Here is a 26,651-nt window from a genome sequence, read left to right as displayed (position 1 = left end):
AAGATGCCAAATAAACCGATATTATATACAGCAGCAAATCCCTAATCATACAAACCACTCGAAGCGCTTCAAACTAGAGCCCCATTCACCCAGTCATGCTCACTAACACGCGCACATCAACACACCAATATGCGGATCAGTAGGGAGATTGGGGTTATGTGCCTGGTGGCAGCTGAAAGCTGTAATGGAAACCACGACTTTGGGTTTGCAAGACAACTGTTTTCCCACCGTGTCACTGTCACGTTTGATGCAACCGTAAGAAAAAAAAAAAAAAGGTACCTAATAAAGTGGCCTGTGCGTGCCTGTACATATAAAAGACTTTTGTCATGTTTTGAAATGATCAGTTTGCTTCTTCGTGAGGTGTTGAAGCTTTGTCCTCTGACCCCGTTTTGATTGTCGTCGTTTATATTGCCAAATGGCTCCTCCGAGAGAGAGAGGGGAAAAAAAACTATTACGTCTAAACCCTGACACTCATAAAGCCGTCTCTAAAGCCTCTCAGCATCGTCAGATTAATATTTCACTGCTCCACGGCCCCCCCACCAACTCCACCCCATCAATCATTCAGCATGGCATTTCTTTGCAGACGTGTGGTGTGCATGTGTGGATGCTCAGGTAGCAGTTCTTCTCACCACGTGTTCCTGTGTGTGTGTGTGTGTGTGTGTGTGTGTTTGTTTCTGCGCTAGTGCACGGTTTGGGACTGGGACTCCAACGGCAAACATGACTTTATTGGAGAGTTTCAGACCACGTATAAGGAGATGATGAGGGCAGAGCAGGAGGGCAAGCAGGTAAGAAAATGGACGCTCAAAATCAAAGCTTTGACTCGTATGTGCTCTGCATGTAATTGGGCGCGCGGCTGCCTCTGCGCTCCCTCCGCGCCGCATTTAAATAATTTCCCGTGCAACAATATCCAGAAAGTGCCTTAAAATTACCCTCGAGTGCAAAGCACCCACCGCCGCCGCTGCCACCTTCTTCTTGTCTTTTCTCAGATTCAGTGGGAATGCATCAATCCCAAATATCAGATGAAGAAGAAGAATTACAGAAACTCTGGAACCGTCATACTCAACCACTGCAAGGTAACTTACACAGCATAATCCTGATCGGCATCTTCTGACGTTTGTGCGCTTCTTTTGAAACAAACGACGAGGGCGACGACTGCTTTGGTGATTAGTTGTTGTATCTTTAAAATGTCCTGTAATTCAGAGCTTAACATAATGGCAAGATTGCAACCCTGTTTAACAAAAGTATACTTTTTTCACAATTTCTCACTTAAACTTAATATAATAAGATATTTTGCAGGGGGTTGGTGTAATGTGACAGACCTACACAAAGCAGCGTACAACTATGAAGTGAAAGCAAACTGATTTGTGGTTTTGATTTTCTTTTTTTATTAAAAAAAAAAAAATCTGGAAAGCATGGCCTTCCGTTTTGACTTTCCCTTTTTCTCTGGTACCCATAGTTAAAATCCACTGCCTTGTGTATAATTAGTAAGTTGGTTAATTTAATCTCAGTATGAAAACTGTCATTTGCGACGGCCTCCCGAGGTTTGCTTGAGAATAAACAGAATCACAAAGATCAGGAACACGGTGGACAAGTGAGGGAATTAATTTACGTAGAAGTTAAAAGCAGGGTTAAGTTATAAAATTATCTCATAGGAATTGAACATCTCACAGAGCTTTGTTTCTTCCCTCATGCACAAATAGAGAGTGTGGCACAGTTGGACATCTTCTGAACTCAGGCTGGGCAAGGAGAGCATCCATCAGAGAAGCAGCCAAGAGGCATGTGGCAGCTCTGGACAAGCTGTACAGATCGATGGCTCGCAGAGGAGAATCTCGGTTTAAACTACCCACAGTATCCACAAACTTGATGTTATGGATGCGTTGCTTTTTTTTTTTTTTTTTTTTGTGGTAGAAAAGTCACATTAAGCGACACCCTGAGCAAATCCACCCAACTGTGGAACATGGAGCGTCGTGCAATAGGGACACTTTCCCAGACAAGCTGTCCACTTAGCTGGAGCTAATTTGCGGAGAAGAACGGGCAAAAAAACTCTCTAGATGCTAAAACTGGTTGAGGCACACCAAAAGAGTTGAAATAAAAAGTGATTCAACAGAGCAGACTGAGGGAAGTTGAATACAAACACTACACTTTTTAAAGTTTTGGGTTTTTTTTTTTCTTTTATATAATTTTGAAAACCATGAATACTTTTCCTTCTACTTCACTGTTGGAAACTATTTTGTGTTGGTCTTACACACAAAATCCCGATAAAACACACCGAAACGCGTGTTTGTAACGTGACAAACTGTGGGAATGTTCAACAGGTGCTTTTATACACTTTTATACACACATTTACTTGAGGCGTCCCTGTTTTCTGGCACATTTTACTGGCTAATTGTATGCTGCTTTGAGAAGACCGTGTCCTTTCTGCAACACGTGCTAAAAAGAGCTTTAGATGCATATGAATGCATCAGTGTCAGTAGCGGGCTGCCCAGATTAGGCGAACAGGCAGATTTTCTTGCATTTTTGGCTCATATAGAGAGGATGACCAGAGCCAAGCACGCTCCGGGACGCTGAGATAATCTACATGACACTCAAAGGGACCCAAGTTGGATTTATCTTTTTCTCTCTTGTTTATTCTTTTCTTCCAACCATTAATCCAACCATTTTCTAAAACTGTGTGTAAAACCTTATTTGTCATTATGTAGTTTGAACAAAATATTTTTCAATATTATTTTCAGTGTTATAGAATATACTGTCAAGTGGCTAGATGGAAAAAAAAAAAGGAGTGCATTTTGCTCCACTGTCATAAACCCAGCATGCTAGAGACTACATGTTAATATTACTTCCAATTCATGGACAATAATATTGACTTACTGGTTGTTTTCCATTTATCGCATCTTCATACTTCCCAGTAGACGTAACTAGAAAACATATTTCTTTGACCTTTCAATCCCCCACGACTATTCTCCCCCGTTTTCTGGGCTCATGAATTGCTCCATCCTGCCTGGGGTCCCATCTGGACTGCGTAGGCAGTGTGGGGCCTGAGGACATGTCAGCAGAGTGGAGATATCCAAATGTTCCCCCGGAGCGGCCCGCTAGAGTGCTCCAATCCAAATGTATCTTTGTGCTGGTGCCACAGAGCCACCAGAACGATCCAACTGTTGCTTTGGCTGGTGCAAGCGTATGAAAAAATATTTGGAAATTATCGTTGCACCTGTTTAGTGGTGTCATTTTTGTTATTTTGTTTTTGTTGTCTAATAATGGTTTAGGGGGACAATTCAGTTTAGCTTTCAACACGTACAGAGATTCTTGCACGCAACACCGAGATGTGTCTATTCAAAACTTGTGCTGGCTGTCGGTGTGCAATGATTTGGATTCAACAAAAACAAGCGTTCTGCACATGATCGCTGGAAAATAAATCCACAAGGTATTTGGAGGTATATACAGGGCTTTTGGAGGACTTAAGGCCTTATTTATGTCACACAAGACTTAATTTATATGAGAAACAAACACAAACATAAATATGTTTCTCTTCTAATATCACTAATGTAAATATGGAGAGTTTGCTCTTTGGGAGCCTTTTGAGAGTTCATGTCCGCCTGCAGACGTTACATTTGGTGATTCAGTAGGCTTTTGGAGGACTTAAGGTCTTATTTTTGTCACCCAGAGCATAAATATTGATATGATATAACCATGTCAATATACTAGTTTTTTTGTCAGTCACAAATCCAGCCTACCTCTAAGATTGTCTTAGTCCTCTCTCAACGTTCCAGCCATGAACAGTGATGGTTTCTATAACCCTGGAGATTTTGCAAAAAAACTATTTCTTATTACTGGTATTTTTCCCCTCTATTGAATAATTGTACCTAAATTAAAGATAGGACTTTTCAAAACTTTACAGGGTGGTTATGTTACTGCAATACAAGATTTTTTTTTTTTTTTTTTCAATGCTGTTTGCGATCTTTGCCAGCAGTGCCAGAGATCGTGGCTGGCGACGTCAAATGAACCGATTCCCCTCTTCCAAAACGCTCCGTCTCATTCCAGTCAGCACGTGGCGAGTCTGATTCTTTGTCGGTTTTGATAAAACGCAATTTTTGTTGCTTATCCAGCTATTCGTGGTAATAAATTTAATGGCATTGGTGTACTTTTTTTCTTAATATGCGAGCATGTGTTCATTGTACTCTGCATATTTCATTGTCACGATTCATGCGGACAGCCGGTTTGAGCCTGTCGGGGAGGCACTTCTCCCACCCAGGCAGCAACCACTATCTATCTGTCTTTTCATACCCCCATGAACAATTCATGACCACAGCCTTAATTAAAGTGATCTCTCCTGACAGATCATCAAAATGTACTCCTTCCTGGATTACATCATGGGAGGCTGCCAGATTCAGTTCACAGTAAGACATCCAGGACACAGTCATTGATATTTTGCACTTGTGCGCTCCATCGCTAGTTTGTGCTCCCTCGTGCTTTGTGACTGTTTTTATTTTATTTATTTATTTTTTGATTCTGTCCCAGGTGGCCATAGACTTCACAGCATCCAATGGGGATCCAAGAAATAGCTGCTCTCTCCATTACATCCATCCCTACCAACCCAACGAGTACCTCAAAGCCCTGGTGGCTGTAGGGGAGATCTGTCAGGACTATGACAGGTGAAGTAACTTGCAGTTGTAGTGTTTTGCTTTTATATCTAAAATCCTTGACGCAGAGTTTTTTTTTTTTTTTTTTACTTTGTGCTAAACAGTGTCTATGATTGGCCATTACTAAGAAACCCCTAAAAATGATGTGAAACTAAAAAGTAGATTAAACAAAGTAAAAAAAAGTAGGATTTTTTTTTTTTTTGGTGTGCATGTGTATTCTATCAGTTTATAGAGCAACCTTTCATTGCAGTAAACAGCAGCCAGGGTTTGAGGAATGTTCCAGCAATCTTCAGCAACCAAACACCGTCCGTTCTTGTATGCAAATTAACCCAAGTTCAGTTTAATTCAATTCAGTTTATTTATGTAGCCCCAATTCACAACAAATGTCACCTCGAGGCATTTTTACAAAAATATGCATTTCAATTCAACCACACTTACATTCCAACTGATTCTAGTTATCAAACAGTGCAGTATGCTCAGTTAGTTACTTAAAGTAATTTAAAAAAAGTTTATATTTAAGGAAACCCAGCGGATTGCATCAAGTCATTGTTGGACTTGATGTTGGATGGAGAATATCTGTAAACACCTATTTTAAAGGACTGCCACGGACTTTTAATTGAATTTGGATTTATGCGTTGTGTTAGATCTACTCTAACACAAAGCATGCTTTGATCTGAACCACTTCTTTGCAGCTGTGTGTTGAGGGTTTGTTGTCATGCTGGAAGGAAAACCTCTGCCCCACTCTCAAGCCTCCAACAGATTTTCTTTCAGTGTTGCCTCGTGTCTAGCTTCACCCATACTCCAATTTACTCTGACCAGCTTTTCCATCCCCGCTGTAAGAAAAAAAATAAAAGCATTTCCACACATTAGTGGTGGTTTTGGATGTGGCCCTTACGCATTCTTCTCCGGGGTGGCATTAGCAATTGTGTAATGAGAAAGTTTTCTATTGCTTTGCCTCGTCGGTGGGGGGGTTGCCACCCCCAAATGTGTAGTAGGCGTCCCCTTGCTGAACGCTGCTAAGAATAGCAAGATTAGCCAACGTGCTTTGTGTGGGACTGCGATGCATTTTTATCTCTTCCTAGAATTTCTCATAATTTCCTGTGTTTTGTCTAGTTGGGCTTCCGTGGGGCGGCAGAAGCTCCCTCAAAGTACCATTAAGAAGACGCATCACTGCTGGGGATGGTGGTTAGGGGGGCGATGATAGGTCTTAGTTTTCTGGCGCAGATGGCGCTTTAAATGTAGGGATAAATGTTCGCTTTCGATTTTTCCCTACGGCTCGTTGGACTTGATCGGTTTTGTTATTGCCGCCCAATAGCAATAACATAACAGAGCCAAGATTTGTAAAGTGCGTGACTTTTAACTTCTTCACAAGTATATTACTTCTGGCCTGTCTACTGTCTTTCTTGGTTTTCCTAATGCTCTTTGTTTATTAAAGTTTTCTAAAAAAAAAAAGAAAAAAAAAGCAAACATCTATTTTACCTCTGAAGGCAATGTAACCTTATTTATTTAGATGTGCTGCTAAAACCAAACAGCACACTGAATTCTGTATATGTAGCGTGCAAATGTAAATTAATTAAAAAGTCGTATATTATTATTATTATTATTATTATTATTATATTCTCTCTCTCTCTCTCTCTCTTTCTCTCGCTCTTTCTCTCTTGGTTTCCAGTAATTTGTGTGTCGTTCCTTTGTTGCAGTGATAAAATGTTTCCTGCGTTTGGTTTCGGAGCTCTGATACCGCCGGATTTCAAGGTAGGAAACCAGAGTTTTACGCTTGTACACTCGGCGAAGCAAGGGGAGTTCTGGATGGTTCAGATTACATTTTAAGCCTCCTTCGGAGGTGCCGCTTACTTTTGATCAGCATGAAAGCAGAAATTGTGCGTCAGACCTGTAAACTGGACTTGACACATTGTGCTGAGCGATCGGCTTGTCTCAGCTGTTGAAGACCCTCTCTCCCCTTTGTCTCCTCTCTCCTCTGTCCTCTCTTTCATGCCTGCAGGTTTCACATGACTTTGCTGTGAACTTCGATGAGGAAAATCCGGAATGTGCCGGTGATTTAACGCACCTCAAACACACATAACTTTGCTCACTTTTAGATGCACCAAAACAGACAGAAAGCAATATAGGCCTGTCTTTCTCACACACACACACACACACACGCACACACACACACACACACACACACACGGCCACGCATGCACACATTAGCACACGCGCAGACCAATGCAGCTGGGAGGTTTGTCAGAATGCTGCAGGATGTATTTCAGGCTCCACGACACAGAGAGAAACAACACTAATCTGTATGTGTGAAATGGGCTTCCGTGCTCCTCTCCACACATAGCTGCAGTCCCTGTTGCGAAGGTGTGTTTGTGTGTCGCGTCGTGTGTTTGTGCGGACCATGAGGGGAATGCTTTTCGAAAAATGCTCAGTCACCCTGTGGCGCAATTACACACACAAACACACAGAGAGCCTGATTTATTCTAGCAGACACGTTTGCAAGTATGCGAACTTCAACTCTGCGAGGCCGTCGTGTGCGCAACTTGCACACTGGTGGAAGGGGGTGGGGGTGGGGGGAAACAAATAAACACAGCAGTGAGAACCCACATATACGTTCTGTGTTGCAGGGATCCAAGGTGTGGTGGAGGCCTACCAGAACTGCCTTCCTAAAATCCAGCTGTACGGGCCCACCAACATCGCCCCAATCATCCAGAAAGTGGCCTCCTCTGCCTCCGAGGAGATGCACACCAAAGAGGCCATGGTGAGAGAGTGAATGGAACAGATGAAATATGAAATATATTTTTATAGCTGTGACCTTTTACTACTGTAAGACAAGGAGAAATGGAAGAAAGGAAAAAGACAAAAAGCGACAGATCAGAAAGGATAAGACGAGTTAAATGTAATAAACTGAAGAAGGAGATGTGCGTGGTTGTGTGTGTGTGTGTGCGCGCGTTTGAAGAGGGCTGATTGATATTAATTTAATTCCAGTTATAAATTTTAGAGCATGACTTTTCTCTGCATTAATGCCATCTGCTTCCCTCCGTCTCTCCGGTGGATTAGAATGGCTTTTATTTAAATCAGTCGCTGACAGGAAGTCGCTCTCGAAACATCAGCTTCGTTCCTCCCTTTTTTTTTTCTTCTTTTTTTTTTAACCTCGTCACACCAGGAATACTTCATCCTGCTAATCCTGACCGACGGAGTCATCACAGACATGGCGGACACGCGGGAGGCCATCGTGCACGCCTCCCACCTCCCCATGTCGGTCATCATCGTCGGCGTGGGCAACGCCGACTTCACGGACATGCAGATCCTAGACGGCGACGACGGGATCCTGCGCTCCCCCAAGGGCGAGCCCGTCCTCCGGGACATCGTTCAGTTTGTCCCCTTCAAGGATTTCAAACACGTAGGTGGACATCACCAATACATGCAGTCGCACTCCTACCAAACGCTGCCACTTTATCAAGCAACTGTAAGCTTTGACTCACAAAAGTCCCACTAATATGTTATTATATTACTGAAGGAATAACGTTTTCCTTATTGCCTGGGCCTCTGAAAATATTTGATAATTTGGCGGATTTGGCTACATCCTTCACTAACTTTTTTTTCCCCCCTCCTTAAATTTCCTTTTTCTCTCTTATTTTTCAAATCGGAGGCACTGCTTGAAACTAACCCCTAATAGGCAAACTATCAGACTGACGTCTCACTCTGCACCTGTGGCCATTAGGACAGCGCTGCTTCTCTATGGGGTAAACAAAAAAAACAAACAAAAAAAATAAATTCCCAGTGTTCAGACCTGAGCAGACCAGCTTTTCGGAAAGCTTCCCGCACATCCTGATGGCACAACCAGCCCCCTGGTCACAAACCACTTTTATTTGTCAAGCAGAGAAGTTCCTAAAGACTTTTATAAAGATAGATTGTTTTTCTTCTCCAGTTTGGAGAGGCGAATTAGTCAAGAAGGATAAAGATCAGACGAGAGAGGTCGGGCAGGGTATTTATTTCTCATTGAAGCCGTTGCTGGATATATCACTGCACCACAAAGCAAATAGTTTGATGGGGATATTTGAAAGTTAAGACAGCCACTTAAATTTTTTTATGTTGAAAAAACAGACTAGATTTTACAGTGTAAAAAATGTTATTGGATTTTATTTCAAAGTGAATTTTGGGGCACTTTCAAGAGCCTGAGCTACTTAAACCTAAAGGAAACACAATTTGGTATAAGAGGCAAATAAAAGTAAGCTTATTTTCATAACTTGGATGAGTACCAACTCAAAAGTAGACTTGGATATATTTGTTAAATGCCATGTACTCTTATTAGTGTTGCTTGTGTGTATAGTGTACACACAAGCAACTATAAATATATATAGTCTCACAAATATACATATATTTGTGAGACTCAGCTTTTGAAGTTAGGACATTTGTTGAGCTTACACTTAAAATGACAGGGATTTCTCCCCCCCCTCTTCACCACCCCCAATATGGGTGTAATATGCTTGCCAGTCTCATCAAAGCACATCAGGTCTCCGCTCCCTTGAGTGTTTGTGTGTTCGTGTTCATTTGTGTTTACGTCTTTCCCTCTCCACCGGCGTTAATTTCGCTTGGCTCTGACCAGATGGATTTGGCGGGGTCCGTTATGGTGAGTTTGGCCTGTGACAAGCTGGGAAATTAAGCAATTATATCCCATCGCATCAGCAAGTTAAGGAGAGGGAACATGTACCAAGTGTTTGAGGAGGGAGAATTGGCCAGGGAGGAGTGAGGCGATGAATATTGTGGAGGGAGATGAGGTAGGGAGACAGCTCGCTAGAGATGGCATACGAGGGGGTCAGCTGGAGACCAGAGCTAAAGACAAAAGAGAGCGAGGGAGTGTGTGACAGAGGTGGAGAGGTGATTTTCTGCTCCGTCGTCTCTTTTCAGAAGGGATTAGGAGGACGGAGCTGCCGGGTGACAGGCGGAGTGGGGGATAACAGGTAAGCAGGAGCGGAGGAACGAGAGAGGAGGGGGGGAGGCTAGAAATGAGAGGAGGGGAACGGAGGGAGAAGAGGGTGAGGAAGCCTGGGTGAAGGCTCTTTGATGATGCATTGTCTCGTGGAATTATGTGAGATGGAGTGCAGCGGCCTCTCTGACTTTGAGGATTCAGAAGTCATGTGAATCTGTCTGCTTGATTCCTGGTGTTCCTGAAAGCACTGAAAAATGGGACGATGGCTGAAGTTCTTCGGTGTTTTCAGCATATCTTTACACGTTTATTAGCTAAACATGAACAAAATGTTTTTGTACTTTCAACCGTAATTGATTTCTTTAAACAGCACCTGCATACAAAAAAAAAAACAACAAACAGAACAGGCTTCTCTTGTAGTGTTTTAACTTGCCCTTGATTTTTACTTTTATTACATTCTGAAGGTCTTAACAGGTTTCAACCAAAGTTTCTGTTCAGTCCTGGTGCCTCACCATTAGAGCATATTGTGCAGTGCATACTTACAAATAAGAGAATGTGACAGAACGAGTACAAAGAGAATGTCTGAGGAAAAATAAAAATATCTAGAGCAGGTGAGCTTTATAAGAAAATCCCACGTTTAAAAAAAAAATGAAGAAATTCATGCAAAGAACACATTTCTTTGATGGCCACTTTACATCAATCTTATCTATGCTATGTTTCTTAGACATATAAATGTGAATTAAAATAAATCAGAGAAAAACACCTCAAGGCCAGAAGATAAGTGCCAGACGCTGAAGTCTCACTTCCTGATTTTTAAGCATGATCTTTCTGCAACTAGGCATAATGTTTTTCACCAACCAGAAAAAAAAAGTCAGGCTTTTGAGCATCCGACCAGCCAGCCATCAAGTCAGGGTTGGTCAAGATGAAAGTAATCCAGTCCTAGTTACCAGCTGCTGATTTAGACTTGCTAGGTCTCACCACAGACATCAGATTTTTCCACTGTGTGCACCAGCAGTATCAGTAACCTCCCATTCAAATGGTGGCAATAAATACAAAGCAGACAAAAAAAAAAAGGCAAATCAGATCAGACGGAGAAGAAGAAGAAAAACAACACTTATGCTTGTACTTCCTGATTTCCCGACTGGGACACTTTATCACTATGGAACAATAAAGGAAAAATCTGCAGTGATACGGCAATGAGAAACCAATTTCTTTTCAGTTCTTCCCTTTCTTCTCACTAGACAAATGACAAATTGCACTTTATTGCTCCATACGAGGCTGCATTGAAAACTATGTGCACACACTGAGAGTTGTATGAATATGGGCCTGTTTCTGACAGCGACAGCTAAACATGCACACGTCTCACTCAGTCAGTCAGTCAGTATTTGGTGACGAGTCCATTGTGTCCCTTAAACACAAACTTTCAACTAAGTAGCTCCCACATCTCAATAAATCATGGCGCATAAAATAATAAAGTTGCATTGCTGAGATTATGATGATGATGATAATGTCGCACTGGATTTGTTTAATTCTACATTGTTACATGCCAGTGGAAAAGAAAAAAAAACCTGACATTCTCAAGGTCAAACAAAGTAGCAGCTTACTGTCAAAATGACCTTCTTGGAGAAGAGGCCTATTGTCAGCCCAGTTAACTTAAAGATCAATATACGTTGAGCAAACAAGAACAAACATCATCTCGGTACTGTGCATTATTAATTCCATGCAAAAGCAGAGTCTGCGGCTTAGTTTTTGTGCGATCGTTTACTTTCATGTTGTGTGAAGACAGCGCTTTTATGCAGAAAGGTGACAGGAGCTCAAAGAATATGATGCAATTCCTTTTTTTTTTTTTTTTTCTGCTGGGCCATTTTCCCAACACACACACACACGCACACACACACACACACACACACACACACACACACACACACACACACACACACACACACACACCCACACACACACACACACACGTGCTGTGCACAAAAATCAAGTGACACCAGAGAACAAAAAAAACAAAACAAAACAAAAAAAAAAACGGAAACCAAGAATATTTTAGAGGCTGTCAGACAATCTTGTCGGATCGCTTCAGTCTCGGTGGTCTACACACAGTATAGCTTACATTCTTCCCCTCAAGATCTTAGAGTGGATAGTGATGTGTGTGTGTGAGTATGTTTCTAACACATCTCGTCTTTGTCTCCGTTTTCTTCAGGCCTCTCCAGCTGCTTTGGCTAAGAGTGTTTTGGCCGAAGTTCCCAACCAAGTGGTGGATTACTACAACGCGAAGGGGATCAAACCTAAGTGTATATCGGACTACGAGTCCTCAAGAACCTTCAGCCCCTGACGATGTACAACATGCACATGTGTATACGTAACACTTACATATACATATATAAGTTACAGGGGTGTAACAAAACATCCATTTAATGAAACAAGACCACGCAAAGCAATGCAAAAACAACGGGTTTTCAAAAAGGAAGGATGATCCTTTTTTAGCAGTAGCTTGGGGGAGTCTAGGAATTTTTTTTTTGCTTTAACAATCTGCCTTCCATGAGTCAGTAAGTAATTAATTTAAAATAATTCAGTCCGGCTATGACCAGTCCATATAATGAGGTTATTATGCTTATCAAATGAACGCTGGAAATAGGCAGCAGCCTCTCCACAACCCAGCAATGATAAGTGGGGTCCAGACAAAGCATGGATGGATGCTTGTTCATTTTTGGTGGGGGGCAGAAAGAGGGGGGGGATTATAATTTCACTAAAGCAATAAACTTGTTCCTTTTTGTGTTTTTATAATGAAATAATAGTATAATTAATCCAAATTGAATACTTAAAGTATTTTAGCTTTTAAGCTGGAGATACTAAACTGAGGTCTGTAATTCCTAAAAACTTTGAATAGTCCTCAAACTGCTGATCATGCGGTTTCTTACTTTGCTGTGCATGCTGCCGTGCTGGATCGCTTGCGGGTCTAAAAGGTGAGGGAATTAAGCTAATTAATTTGTCTCGCTATGCTTCCGAAGTGTGTTGCTTTTGATCCGCGTCCGTTTTGAATAGAGCGTATACACTGGGATCCAGAGTGTGGAATTCACATTGTCCATTTGTAATAACAAGTTCTCTGTTACTTTTGAAATCACATTATTGTATAGTTGAAGTATCCTTCAGCTGATCCAAATGAATTTTCTGGTGCAGAATAAATGCCCTTAGGTGGCCAGAAAAAAAAAAAAAAAAAAATTGCCAAATGAATCAGATAGTAGTGTTGCATGAGATTTATTAGTATTATTCTTGGGATTTTGCGCTGGTTGTGTGGTTAGAATGTCTCCTGGATGCCTCCATGGGGAAATGTTCCACGTTCCGGGTCCGTTTTACCGGGTGGTGACCCAGAGGACGACCCAGGACACGCTGGAGGTACTATGTTTTCTCGGCTGTCCTGGAAAGCCTTGGGATTCCCATCAAGAAGTTACCCCAAGTGGCTGTGGAGAGGGAAGTCTGGACCTCTCTGCTTTACCCTGCCCTTGGATTAAGCAGAAGATGATGGATGGATGGGTTACTGCAGCAATAAATGTGTAGCAGTGAAGTGCTGCATAGGTGGCACACATGGCATGTGACTCCTGCAGCACCCATGCTGCTGAGTTTTTTTGACATCTTTAGAAAAGTCTGCACCTGCCTGGTTTACCTGGAAATCAAATTACGTATTCTACGGAGTAACATGTAAGAGGAAGCATTATTTACCTTAGGCAGTGCATCTTCAGGTGCTATTGAAATTCAGGGCAGTTAAGCAGTGGTGTGACTGGGGTGCTAACTTTAGCTCTATAATGAACCTGTGAAACAAACCCCAACTTTGCCATGAGTTCTGGCACACAGTTAGCCTAAGATGCTCACGATGCTTCAGGAAATTGTTCAGATCTCATGTCTCACTGTTTCTGTGTTCTTTTGAGTACCTGAACGCTTTGTGATAAATAATTTAAAAAGCTACAGACGCTTCTTCGTCGGTTTTGTAACCAGTGTTGTCGGCAAGCCCGACAAACGGTCTCCGTGATTGTTCACCGCATCAGTTCATCTCAAAAACGGCTTACTTTCCTACTTTAAAGTTGCAGTCTCAAGCATAAATAGCAGCTCTTGGTCAACGTACAGGGCCCATGACAATAGCTCGGTTTTGCTTGACAAGACAAAAGTCACAAAATGATACAAACTGGATAGCACTTTCCATCCCTGGCTTCACTTCAGTCTGAAATATGTCATGTTTTGGTTTTGCTGGGGTCCCAGATGCAGAGACAAGGACAGATGGAGCTTAGTAAATAAAGGATTTTGATAACACAACTCAGGAGACAAGAACAGACTGCCAGCAGCAGGCTGAAGACAGTAGAGGCTCTGACAATGGAGCAAATTAAACCAAGGAGTATTTGTGGCACAGGGGTGAAACCACTCAATTCAAGAACTACAAATATAAACATACGTAAATGACTAAAAACACTCTTGCATCAACCATAATTACTAAGCTAAAGTCTGACTGATTGTGAAAGTAAAGTGTTTTAATCCTGTGGGATTTCATAACCAGATCTTGTTGCACCCCTGATAAGTTATATAAAATACATCCAAATATTGTACAATATATACATGTCTAAAAGCACAAGAAGACATAAGCAAATACATATACACATCAATACAACATACAGTAGTCTAGCTGAGAGAATTAGCTTGTTATGGTGAAGCAATTTGAACTACTCCATTGATGACTATTGCATGTTTGGCCACAATGGCATCACTTGGGAAATTATTGCTATATACTGTATATTGAAAATGTATTTGTAAAAATATTAACAGTCTTCGGAACCGGCATGCATAGTCTGACCATATCCCACTGAAAGAAATGACACTTCTACCTTATTTAGATAACTAGCAAGTACACAATGCTAAAAGTTCCCCAATATTTAAGGGGGAAAAGCCTGAACATGAGCCTGCAAACTCCCTCCCCTCCCCCCAAATGCTTAGAATTAGCATTGCAAATGTTATTTGTGGGACTGGTGGCATTCGATTTAGTGTACTGCATGAATGCATGCATAATTCAGCTCCCACTAATATCCAATCTCGAGTAGCCGCTTGCTAGTTATGAAATAAAGTATCTCTGTCATTTGTGTGAAGCAGTGGGGTAATCTCGGGCATTTGGGGTTCTTTTTTTTACAGATTTGCTTGTGATTTTGCTAAATGGAAAATGAATAACTAATGGATAATTGTAACAATTTCTTAATAACCTTCTTACATTGTAAAGAGTTTCAGGATGGTAGAAAAGCGTGTGTGGTAGAGTCTAATTTGTAAGCTGGAAATTGTTTCCGTTTTCTGTATCCTGCATGGTGATTATAATAAAGATGATTTGGGTTTCTCACTTTGCATTATCTTTTTTTGTTAGTGTGTCTGTTTGTATAAGATAGAGGCAGAGAGAGAAAGAGAGAGAGAGAGAGAAAGGATTTGTTACTACGATAGAAATCTGAATCTTTTTAGAGAATCGCACATATTTGTTTTCTTGACACCCCTAGAAAATCTAGTGCAACAGACTTACTTCAGAAATTACCAAATTGGAAAATAAATTCAGTCCTTGTCTAATTGATTTTGATTATATTACAGCTGTTCTGTGAAAACCTTAGAAATGTGTTCAATAAATTATTGAACTTAACAGCACATTAAGGTCCAAGACCACAGACAGATCAGGGTCAAACGTGTTGCGACGTTAGAATAGATTTAGGTTATAAAACAGTATCCTAATCTTTGATCGTCACTCGAGCAATGTTCAACCCATCATCCCAAAATAAAAGTGTGATAGAAGGGTCGCACAATCGTAATCATACCGAGACATGACCGTCCACCTAAACTGGCAGGTCGGCCAGGGGGAAAATTGATCAGAGAAGCAGCCAACAGGCTCGTAGTTACTCAGAGGCAACAGCTCCAGTGGGAGAATCTGCTGAGAGGCCAAATATTTGTGCGTTCCACAAATCTAACTTTTATTGAAGAGTGCTGAGAAAAAAAAAGAAGAAAAAAAAGACATCTGTTCAATGCAAGCCATATGAAGTCTAGCTTGCTCCAAATTATGTTGGTAATCAGAGTTTTACTTGTGAAAGTGTACTTGTGTAGTTGATTTTGGTTTGTGTTTATACAATTGCCCAAATCAGTAACTGTAAAAGTTCAAGGACAGAGCTGTAGGTTAAACCTCACATCTGAGGTTTGTGTGCTTTGTTATAAGAGTAAATGCTGATAAAACCTTTTGCAATAAATTATTAAGCATCTCTCTATAAAAAAAAGAAAATAAAATTCATGGCATTGTGATGTGTCAACACAAAACAAACAGTAAAAAAAATGCTTGGTTCTAAAAAGATGTATGCACAGTGACATCTTAGTAAATAATCTGGAACTTTGAGAGTGATGTGAGTGTCAATCAACTTTGACACACACATCTACACTTTGTACACATTTCCTTTGCTATAATTAACACTGCCAACACAACTGACACCTTTCCAGACGACATATTCTTTCACTAGCTCCCACGCAGACAATAAATATGCAAGAATAAATTATTGCACCAATCTCCACACAGATAATTAGGGGGAACTAAACTTAGTCTGTCATTTGGGTACACTCTATGAATGTCTCATTCTGTGAAAAGGCCAATTAGTATTCAACAGAAGACCAGCCGACATCTATTTCTTATTCAGAAAATAGCCTGGAAACAGTAATGATGACCTAAGAGCGTCTAAGTTAATCTATTTCAAACCAGCTGTAAATGGTTAATTCTATTTTTCAACTTTTCTTTTATTTGACTTTAACGCTAGAGTCAAACATAGGATTATTGGAAATAACACAAAAGAAAGAAGAATACCTATATCCAAAGTACAACATAATAACGACATGTAAAAATAAAAGTAAAATTATGTGAAACTAAAGCTGTATATTGTTAGCATCAATGTTTATTATATTTTTGGATCCAGAAGTAAGCGATAGAGATTTAAACCGCTGTTGTACAGTTCTAATGTGATGATTGGGAACCTTTTGCATTGACCGTAGTCCTGCGGAACTATTTTGCTAACGTACCGGAAATGGTAGGGGTGACATTAGGTAAGTGGACGAAGACAAAAGCATGTGTTTTCATGCTTAAACCGATAACATAACTTAATTTACTTTTTCTGGTGTCAGATTTATGAATGAGTGCGAAGAATGAAGATGCTGGCAAAGTTGGGCTGTCGGCTTCTTCTCCAGCGGGGAGCACAGCTCATTTCTCCTCGGGCAGCTGCTGAAAGGTAAAGATGCTAACTGGCTAATTGTGCTAAGAACTCATCCCTGATTGCTTTGAAGGCGAGTCTCTTTATGGTGAAAATACTGATCATTTTTACATTAACATTTAATATAGTATTGGGATCGTAAGACATATGTCAATGTTTGGGGCTGGGATACTGAAATATGTTTTCAGTCATATCGCCAGTTATTGTGTAGCTTAAAAACTAAACTGAACACTTTTATTCTGTCAGAAATTACTAGCTATAATAGCAGAGCTATGAACACTCATTAGTCCTATGATGCCGTTGATTTAAGAACTATATAATTCAAAATGTAATAAATATTAATAAATAATTAATCATATAACTATACTCACTCATGAAATTAAAACAAACTGAATTAATATTTAATTATTTCCTGGGGGGAGGTTATTTATTTGATGGGGTATTTATTAATAACAGTATTTAAGCTGCTGCCCCAGTTTCCAGAAGAATTAATAATATATTTTGAAATTAATCCCTCTGCTTAATTCCAGACGGATTTGAATCATAAGATATATCCATAATTCAACCAAAAGGAGTGCCGTGAGCAGTTTTTACATGTAAGAATCCACCTTCCAGGGCTCTGTTCGGGTTTTACATGCCTTGATTTAGTTCCCAAGCACATTGAAAGCTTCAAACAGCACAGCTCTGTAATCAGATTCAAGGACTTGCCTCCAGAATTTTTAGACCGATAATCTAATAAGTCTTGATATTATAGAAAACCTTTGCTTGAAAAATGTTTCTGATGTCATTGTTTGCACAGTTGTTTTATTACTGAATATTTAAGAAAGTGAAAGTGAGATTTTGATGTTGTTGGGGAAAATATCTGTGTGCACAGTTATTGGGCAAGCATTATTATGTAGACTTATTATGCAACTAAATTAGACAATAATGAGCACACAACTCAAAATGTGCAAATAAACATTTCTGCTATTTCAAAAAGAGTCAGTGACCAATTTTGATACTTTTCTTTGCAACATTCAACCTGAGCCGTTCATTCCCGGAGTCTGTTAGTTTTTTGATTACCTTATGATCAGCTTGTAGAGTAACCATGGTCACCAGTTTGCACAAAACAGCAAACTGTTTCCCTTCACTGTAAATATCATGTTTAAGAAAAATCTCAGGTTCTCAATAGGATTAGGAGACAACGAAGTGGTATGAAATGACAAAAAACTAACTTCAGAGGAAGTCAGGTTGGCATTTGGAAAGATGAACCTACCTTGTTGTTTAGGATAGTAAAAATAAAAAAAGGCAGGTGATTCTGAAAAAGAAAAAAATACAATACTTTTTACTATTAATTTTTATATTAATTTTACAAAAAAAAAGTGTAACAGTACCAGTTTTGGACTTAAATATATGTATAAAGTGCCAAAAATAAAGCTCTTATTTAAAAAAAAAAACTGGCAATAGACAAAAGTAATCTATTAAAATATAGGTATGTGTTTTGTATAAATCTGACTCACATACTTATTTAAATGTGATTAAGGCAGGGTAAAGTAAAATTATTTCGAGTTTCTGAATATAGTCTTCACAGTAACACATGCGTGCACAGCTTTAAAGGTTCAAATACGAGTAAAAAGCTGGGAATGCATCGCAGACATGCAATGCGTCTAACCTCAGGCAGCATTCTGCAACTTTTAGAAAAAAAGCTCCGCGCACACAGTTAGCGGAGACGACTCAAATAGCTCAGCAGTAATGACTCATGTGCGCAGTTCATCTTTTTGGTGACAAACTGTGCTGACACACTTACTCACACTAAACTCTGAAAAGCTAAACCTGTTTTGCAATCCATCTTGGACGCTTGTATTTGTGTAATGAGCTCAGAAAGACTGCATATATATATATATATATATATATATTTTTTTTTTTTGTGCCCATGACTTATTCATATGGTTTAGTGAGATAAAATTGCTTCTAATGCAGCTTTCTGATCAGTATTTTTAAAAGGCTTCTTATAGAAAACCAGCCCGAAAAAGCTGTGAAAGACTTCTATAATGTTACTCCCCTCCCACCTCCCTGCTATTTGTTGCTAATCAGCGGATAAATGGCAACAGAAATTGTGTTTACATAATTCTCCCCTAATGAAGTCAAAGAAAATGTGAATAGCGCAAAAACAAATCAACACTGTAATCAGTTATAAACTTATTATTCAGTAGAAATCTTTCTCTACACACTTCCTCTGCATATTGAATGTTGCACCTAAGGGCTTTCTGATTCTTTGTCTTTTTTGGGGGGGGGAATGTTTCTTTTCTTTTTGAGACTTGCTTTAAGACACCCTCGGGTTGAATTACCTCGCTGAAATCACTGCGCATGTAAAAGAAGGTGAAAAGCAACTGTGGTCCTGGAGGACCGGCGTTTCAGATACTTTAGAAGTTTCTCTCCAAATTGAAATGAATGGGCCATTATCAGGCTCCTGCAGAAGTTTGTGACAAAAACGAGAAGATAATTCAGCCAGTTCAATTATCTGTGCCGCAGAAGGGACACCTACCCAGCCCAGAGCTTTGGAACTGTCCACTTCCAGTCATCTAATGCTCAGATACTAAAGACATGTTGGGATGAGAAAACTGTCCTAAGACTTAATGAGTTAGGGCTGTACTCAGAAGATATCAGTCGTTTTTTGTTTTCATTTACTGGCTTTACTGAATCGAAAAGGTCTAGATGAGACATATTGAGTTTTGGACAATAAAATAAATTACCTGAGCAAAGAATGTTTTCGATCTGAAGCAATGTAAGCTATATGTTTAGATATGAGGGAAGTTTGGATGGTACTTGTGCAACTTAATGGCATAATCTATAGTTTTCCAGATAATCAATTGATCTGTGATATTAGGTCATCCTCACAAGGTTTTAATAGATATTTTAACTGGTCTCTCTACCAGTTAAATCACAATGACAGCTGGAAATTAGTTGCTAGAAGTTAGTCTCCCTGTGGTGGTTATCTTCTATAATGTGTTCCTGTTTCTATGGCAGCAAAATTCCAGGAATCTTCTAAATTAGAAAATGAACAGGCATTTAAAGGAATAAACCTGTAGTTTGAAATGTTGAACATTGGCTCAACTTTAGATTGGTTACAAATAGCACAGCGTTTTTTGGCAGAACTACCAGATTTCATGGAAGTATGCGCATAGCACACCGCCTCCCACAGGGGTACTGAGGCCACGCCCTCTAGATGCACTGTGTATCCTTCCATTACATGCACAGATGATTTCTAGTACCTTGGGGTATTGAGGCCGCTTTTCTTACAGAGGATGTTGATGAGGCCCAGGAAGAGGTTGGTGTCTGAAAGGGTCTGGCAAAAATATAGAAGGCAATCTTGAGAGGTTTGAAGAATGATTGTTGTTTGGTTTGTGTGTCAAATTGGACTTTTTTTTTCTTTTCTTTTTTTAAAGGGAGCAGCAAGATTTATTTTTTTTTTTTTTCATTTCAAACCCTGATTTAAATGTATGAGTCTGAAGGTTTGGAATATTTTACTCAATACATATATATTTATGTTGTTCTTGGGGGAGAAAAGTTTAATATTCAGTTACATTTTTAAAGTTCTGTCATTTCAACTCTGTTTTTTTAATCGCATTAATTTTGCTTGGATGTCTACCAGTGATCAGTTTGAATTTGAAAAATAAAATGGTATAATCTTCATTAGGGATGCTTTAGGACAGTGTTTCCCTATGGCACACTGCCCTGTATGTTTTATATTCGCCCATGCTTCAGCGCGCCTGATTTAAGTCAATGGCTGATTTGTTGAGCTGCAGTAATCTGAAATGCAAGCAGTGATTTATCATTATTTCTTTATTCCAAAGTGTCAATATATTGCAACTTGCCTCTAGTTAGGGGCAGCTACAATCCCTGCAGACCCCACACATCCTGGACACTAACTGTTTAGACTACTTCTTCCCACAGTCTCTCTCTGATGGACACAACAAACACCATAAAGCCACTTTAATCATCTACTCAGCTCTAAAATAAGAAAAGTGTATTTGCACTATTTTTCAAGATATTCGGTGTGCATATATTCGTTTTTATCTTCCAACTCCTCGAAAGTTCATATATTTATGTTTATTGTCAGGTATCATGTGAAATTCCTTGTTTATGCACAAAATCTTGTGAATTAAAGCCGATTCAGAATCTTTCTTGTCTTCTCTCCTTCAGCCCCATCCAGCTGTTGGGTTGCGTCAGGACTTTAAAGAAAACGACGTGGTTCGAAGAGCACCTCACAGAGGACAACCAGACGTACTTGAGAAACCTCATGGCAGAGGAATACAGAAAACAGACAGCCTCGAAGCTCAACCCTCTCAGAGACGAGCCCTGGCCGCGACAGGACTGGACAGAAGGTAGGAGCCGTGATCGGTTAGCGCTCCGTTCATCAGTACCGCCGTTCCCATCAGCTGTCCTCACCAGCTTTTCATCTGTCCTCTCCGCAGGAAGTCGCCGAGTTGGGTTAGTCGCTGTCAAGCTGGGGATGGCTCCTATCTGGACTAAAACAGGAGAAAGACACGTAGTCACGCTGTTGCAGGTAGTACAAAAAAAAACAACACTTTTTATGTCTGCTTTGCATCAAAATAAGCGTGAATTCTTGTCATCTGAAGGGAAATGAGCAACGGTGGAAAAAAAAAAAAGAAACCAAACCAATTTTCTTTGAAAGAATTGACTGGCTTTACTGACACTAAAGGTGGAAAATATAACAATGAAAGCATCTCTTCATGCTCCGTTTGATTGTTCCACAGTCTGCCTTTGTGCAAGGTGTTTCTGATCATGTTTAAACGGCAACGCAGACAGCCTGCTCATTGGGCACACCGTGTTTTCCAACCAGCACTTATTAAAGTAGATTGGAAAGATCGTGTCAGGATTGTCCTGCTCAACTTTAAAAGCATTGAAAAGTTAGAGTTTACAAAGTGGCTTAAACACGTGGAGCGTTTTAGATTGCAGTGGGTAGTAACATATAGAATGTGTGCATATAGAGGCCTACAGTACAGTAAGTACATATGTATTTTAAATAAGGCGTACGTACGGTACACTTCAAGTATAATCCTGAGAAAATACATTAAAATATGATTGCAAAGTGGAAAAATTAAACAAGCAAGATATGAATATTTTCTCTTGGCGAATTCAAAATCTTCCTATTTTGTCGTCTTTTGTTCCAGTTGAAAGAAAATGCCCATTCAGTTTGTGCAAGTAATTCACTTTCCCGCTGTAACATTTGGGGTTTATGTAAAATACGTTAAAATTTTCAGTTTGTGTTCGTGGTTTGAAAGTATCGCCACATGTTTTTTTTTTTTTTTATAGGGGCGTTAAAAAAATGCACCTCTTTAAATCTGTTTATTGATTTGATGCCGTCCATTTAGATTAGACCAAATGCTGAGAGAGCAAATTAACCCTGTGGATGAATATTAACGCTTTACAACAGGGACTTCCGTCTAATTGCTCAGCTATTTATGTCCACTGCTCACAAGGACCAGGCTGAGCAAACTGCAATCAGGCAGGTGTTTAATCAGACGCTTTGCTGACATTGTCTTCCTGAGTTTCCTTGCAATATTGTCTCCCAGGTGCAAGATTGCCACGTAATAAAGTGTCTCCCCAAAGAAGAGTTTGATGGACACACTGCTGCTCTTGTAGTAGGAGGGAAGAACGTGTCACCGTTCCATGTAAGTGTTGAAATTGTCAGAATCGCAGCGTTTTATGTGCTGCTTTGAGAATTGTGTGCAAAATGGAATGGAGTATTTTTATTGCCTTCTTTTGGTTCTGTTCATAAGGCATTTGTTGTTGCTCTTGTTCTTGGGAACACACTGATATATTTGTTTATTTTTTTCCTCTTCAAAAAGACACAACAGCACGTTTTTGAAATCCAGCAGCTTATTCATCTGTCTCCTGAAATTCTCCAAAGGACTCGGTTTGCAACGCGATAACGAATGCGACTCCTGGAATTCCTGAATTACCATACTTTTGTTTAAGGCTTCTTCTCGCCGCTTCTGTTTAATCCCCGTTTTACGCATCTTTATTAGTCCTTCCCCACAGAGCTGATTTGGCGCCATCCCAAAATAAAAGACGAGCTTCTGCTTCGCAATCTGCCCGTTTTAGTTTCCCTCCGGAGCCGCGGCGCCTTCGTGAAGGCATCTCAGCAACACCGGATATTCTGCTGGTGACTGCAAAACCACAGAAGTCCTGAGGCCTCCGTGCAAATGAGGACGCAGGAAATTATTGTTGCCTTCGACATTAGCGTAGTGTATTATCGACCGTTTTATGAGGTATTTCGGTGTAACTGCTTGTTAACACAAAGTTAATCTGTCAGTCACGTGGACGGAGCGCAATAGCTTTAGGCATCTGGACCCGATGAAGATGACAAGCCTACAAGCCAAGTAGTGTTAGTAAAGTGTACCTAATAAAGTGGCCAGTGAGTGGATCTTAACTTTCATTCTCTTATCTATGCCAAGCTTCAATTTTCATTTTAAAGCCTGTTTAAAGTCAATCTAGTTGCTGATTATTACTAACTTCATGTTAAACTTGTTGGAGTACAATTGCTTCTGTCCCAGTTAAAATGAAAAAGTTTTTTTATTACTGAAATATTTTTAATTTCAATTCCAAAAATTCCTAAAAAAAAAAAAAAAATTCATTTCAAAACCAGATAACCTGAATGACTGCATAGTGTTTTTTTTTTTTTTTTGGTACCATTTTTCTCACATTGTGAACATACGCAGTGTATCCATCCTCTGTCCCATGCAGGAATGGAGGACGTGTTAAAAAAAAAATTTGTTTTTCAAAGCCAATCCACTCGTGCCGCGTGCGCAGTAAGAAATTAATTGTCGTGAGATGGAAAAACAGCGGCGCAAGACTGAATAAACGAAGGTGCAGTTCATTCATTGCGGCTCGACGGATGCCTGATGGATCAGTGTCGGGGCTTCAGTGGCGGAGATGCTTTAAAACCCTCCTCACAGCCGAAATCACTCCTCCGTCAGCGTCGGCTGGAGGGAGCAGCTTTGGCAGACTGATTTCCAGTTAACAGAAGGGAAGAGGGAGAGTTCTGGAGTGATTGGAGGCGCCGAGTTTGAGAGCGAGGGGAGCGAAAGCAAATGTCAGAGAGACTCTCGCTGCCAAGACTGCTTGCGTCTGCATGCGAGCGTGTCTCTTTGGCTCCCGTACAGACGTAACAGGATGATGGTATATTTTAAAAGTCCAACTGTTGCTGCTCACTCCTTCCTACTTCTCCTGCCTCTTTCCATCTTTCTCGATTTTTTTTCTTTTCTTCTTTCCTCCTTCCCATCACAATGATCGGCAGAGGTCAGAGGAACAAATGGAGGTGTTCAGGAATGCAGGAGTTCCCCCTAAACAGAAACTCACCATCTTTAAAGTGTCTGACAATGCGATCATTAAACCAGGTATGGGTAGGAATTTGCTCCTGCTTTTATACACTCAGCTGGAATTCTGGATATTAACTCCTTCATTTTGTGTCGTTCGTGTAAAGGCACGCCTCTGTATGCAGCACATTTCCGTCCGGGCCAATATGTAGACGTCACAGCTAAATCGTGAGTTTGTTTTTTGTTGGGGATTTTTTTGCACGTCTTCCCGTTTTGTTGCTCTCTTTTCCAGTTCTTGCCAATTAATTTGTTTCGGCAAATTTCACTTTACATACAAATTTAAATCTGTTGTCTAATTAGTTTTCTCCACTGAACCAACTAATCTACTCAAATCCATTGAAATGCCTTGAAAGAATGCAGTAATGTATACCTAACAAGATGGTGTGTAATTTGGAGAGAAAAGAGAATAATGACAATCTGAACAGTGCGGTGTGCATTTATATCCAATCCCTGTGATTTAGTTGTTTTTTGAAAACCTCTCTGTTGCAATTACAGCTACCAGTTTTTTGTCTATTCTTTGAGGAGTAGCTCAAGCTCAGGCAGACTGGATGGAGAGTTTTAATTTTCTATTTGGATTTAGGTCTGGACTTTGATTAGGCCATTCTAACATATGGATAGGCTTTCCTAAAGCACTGTAACTGCGGTTCCATATTGCGTGTGTGTGTATTGGTGAATTTCTTGTGTATTTTGGTAGCATTGGTAAAGGTTTCCAAGGTGTGATGAAGCGATGGGGATTCAAAGGTCAGCCAGCGAGCCACGGTCAAACCAAAACTCACCGCAGACCAGGAGCTTCCGGACCAGGAGGGGTAAGATATGAACTCATATACACACACACACACACACACACACACACACACACACAAGCGGTTTGCTTCTCTTTATCCATTACTTTAAGCATTTGTGTTATTCATCTGCGTCTAGGATCCAGCCAAAGTTTTCAAAGGGAAGAAAATGCCTGGCAGGATGGGCAACACGTACATCACGGCTCACGGACTGAAGGTGAGCGCCGATCCAAGCGCGGGCGATTTCTGCCTTCAGCCTGTTTATTCTTCGCTCCTTTATTAATCCAATCTTGTCCAATCTGCTTTGTTTTCACATTCCCGCCTTCCAGGTATGGAGGGTGAATACCAAGTATAACGTGCTGTACGTTCACGGCACCGTCCCTGGTCACCGGAACTGCGTCCTGAAGGTAAAGCAAAACAAAATCTCACACACACACACACACACATGCACACAAAGTGGAGTGTGAAGTCAGCGGTCAGCTCCGGCATGTTTAGAAATCTGACTGCGACGGGTGACCTTGCACCTGTGAAACACCGTCACATCTGCAAGATGGTGCGATTTATCTTCATTGACAGTGTGCTGGATCAGCAGCATGCATGGGTGTGTGTGCATGTGTGTGTGTTGGTGCACGCGTATTTATTTCTCATGGGACGGGAAATGGAACCGTGTAGCCTAACGATGTTAGTAATACCCTCAGCATCCATCTCCCTACCCTGCGTGTTGTGCTCGCCTCATCAGCGTGGGAGTGTTGCATTTACCTGGACTCTTATTTGATCTGGAGACAAGTAATAATGAATACAAATGCTATTTGAATTTTACACACACACACACACACGCACGTGCACACGCACGCACGCACAAGCATGCACACACACACACACACCCTTTAGATTGCAACACCCCAAAGGCTACAGGTTAATAATAAATACGCGTTGGTTGTTTTTGTTGTTCTGATGAACCTTAATGCCCTAATGCAAATGAGGATTATGTCTGAGTTTAGCACTATAGCTAACTGCTAAGCATTTTTTTTTCTGGATCCTTATTATTTGAACATCTAATTAGCAACTCATTTGAGCCGGTAGTTTGTACACTTTGTCAGGGTCTCTTTGATGTGTAGCCAAGGGAAAATTAAAGTGATTCATGTGGGAAAACTAAAGGTTTTATCCATCATATCTTCTGGATATGATGGATGAGCATTTAGGCACTTTAAAGGAAGGTTTTCCTTTCCTCCCACACACACACACACATACTCATACACACACACACACACACACACACACACACTTGTTTCCTAGTTTATCATGCAGATCACCATCTAATGGTTATTTGCATTGTTATTGCATGAATTTAAAGCAGTGTGCAGACACTGCAATGTGATCTCGGGTCCTTGAGCTGCTTCGTGTGTTTGGAACACAATAAATTGCACAGAATATCCAGTGGAAGCTTTAAAATTAGCCTCAATCGGTGGCTGTCCCTCCGTCATTGTCATTAACTAAGGTTTCATTCATGGCCTTGCGTGTTACGTGACTGGGCACTATCTCCCCACTTGAACAGAACGGATTCGAGCGCAGGTCCTCTTTCTTCCTCTGTGCTCATTCATTTTCCACGTCCCCTCGCTGGCAGGCGGAGTGTTTGTCATTGTTAGAATTGACTAAACAAT

The 26,651-nt window shown here is 40.5% G+C and overlaps 2 protein-coding genes and 1 long non-coding RNA gene across 5 annotated transcripts in view; 2 read left to right on the top strand and 1 right to left on the bottom strand.

The window, feature by feature from the left end:
• Positions 1-14,945, top strand: part of cpne4b (copine IVb) — a 38,332-nt gene extending 23,387 nt beyond the window's left edge. For both annotated transcript variants that reach the window (XM_015043111.1, XM_015043119.1), the window contains exons 8-16: positions 684-785; positions 987-1,073; positions 4,335-4,394; positions 4,516-4,649; positions 6,335-6,389; positions 6,637-6,688; positions 7,262-7,395; positions 7,801-8,037; positions 11,774-14,945. In XM_015043111.1, coding sequence (XP_014898597.1) covers positions 684-785; positions 987-1,073; positions 4,335-4,394; positions 4,516-4,649; positions 6,335-6,389; positions 6,637-6,688; positions 7,262-7,395; positions 7,801-8,037; positions 11,774-11,905 — 993 coding nt within the window. In that variant the 3' untranslated portion in view covers positions 11,906-14,945. The remainder of the gene's footprint in view (positions 1-683; positions 786-986; positions 1,074-4,334; positions 4,395-4,515; positions 4,650-6,334; positions 6,390-6,636; positions 6,689-7,261; positions 7,396-7,800; positions 8,038-11,773) is intronic.
• On the bottom strand, positions 8,243-11,453 carry LOC106953964 (uncharacterized). The gene is made up of 2 exons (XR_001426278.1): positions 11,245-11,453; positions 8,243-11,197 (listed from the first exon to the last, which is right to left on the bottom strand). It is a non-coding gene; the product is annotated as an uncharacterized LOC106953964 (long non-coding RNA).
• A 1,637-nt stretch (positions 14,946-16,582) lies between the features above and the next one.
• Positions 16,583-26,651, top strand: part of mrpl3 (mitochondrial ribosomal protein L3) — a 15,241-nt gene continuing 5,172 nt past the window's right edge. The window contains exons 1-10 of one of the 2 annotated variants that reach the window (XM_015043099.1): positions 16,583-16,662; positions 16,741-16,844; positions 21,009-21,190; positions 21,281-21,372; positions 22,403-22,501; positions 24,130-24,229; positions 24,316-24,376; positions 24,903-25,014; positions 25,130-25,207; positions 25,320-25,397. In XM_015043099.1, the coding sequence (XP_014898585.1) occupies positions 16,762-16,844; positions 21,009-21,190; positions 21,281-21,372; positions 22,403-22,501; positions 24,130-24,229; positions 24,316-24,376; positions 24,903-25,014; positions 25,130-25,207; positions 25,320-25,397 (885 nt within the window). In that variant the 5' untranslated portion in view covers positions 16,583-16,662; positions 16,741-16,761. Of the gene's footprint in view, positions 16,845-21,008; positions 21,191-21,280; positions 21,373-22,402; positions 22,502-24,129; positions 24,230-24,315; positions 24,377-24,902; positions 25,015-25,129; positions 25,208-25,319; positions 25,398-26,651 lie in introns of both variants that reach the window. The other variant, XM_015043090.1, reaches the window with a different exon arrangement.

Source organism: Poecilia latipinna, unplaced genomic scaffold (genome assembly GCF_001443285.1).
Source record: "Poecilia latipinna isolate Pla-1442-1.1 unplaced genomic scaffold, P_latipinna-1.0 Scaffold35, whole genome shotgun sequence".
Taxonomy (NCBI): domain Eukaryota; kingdom Metazoa; phylum Chordata; class Actinopteri; order Cyprinodontiformes; family Poeciliidae; genus Poecilia; species Poecilia latipinna.
This window is presented reverse-complemented; position numbering and strand designations above follow the sequence as displayed.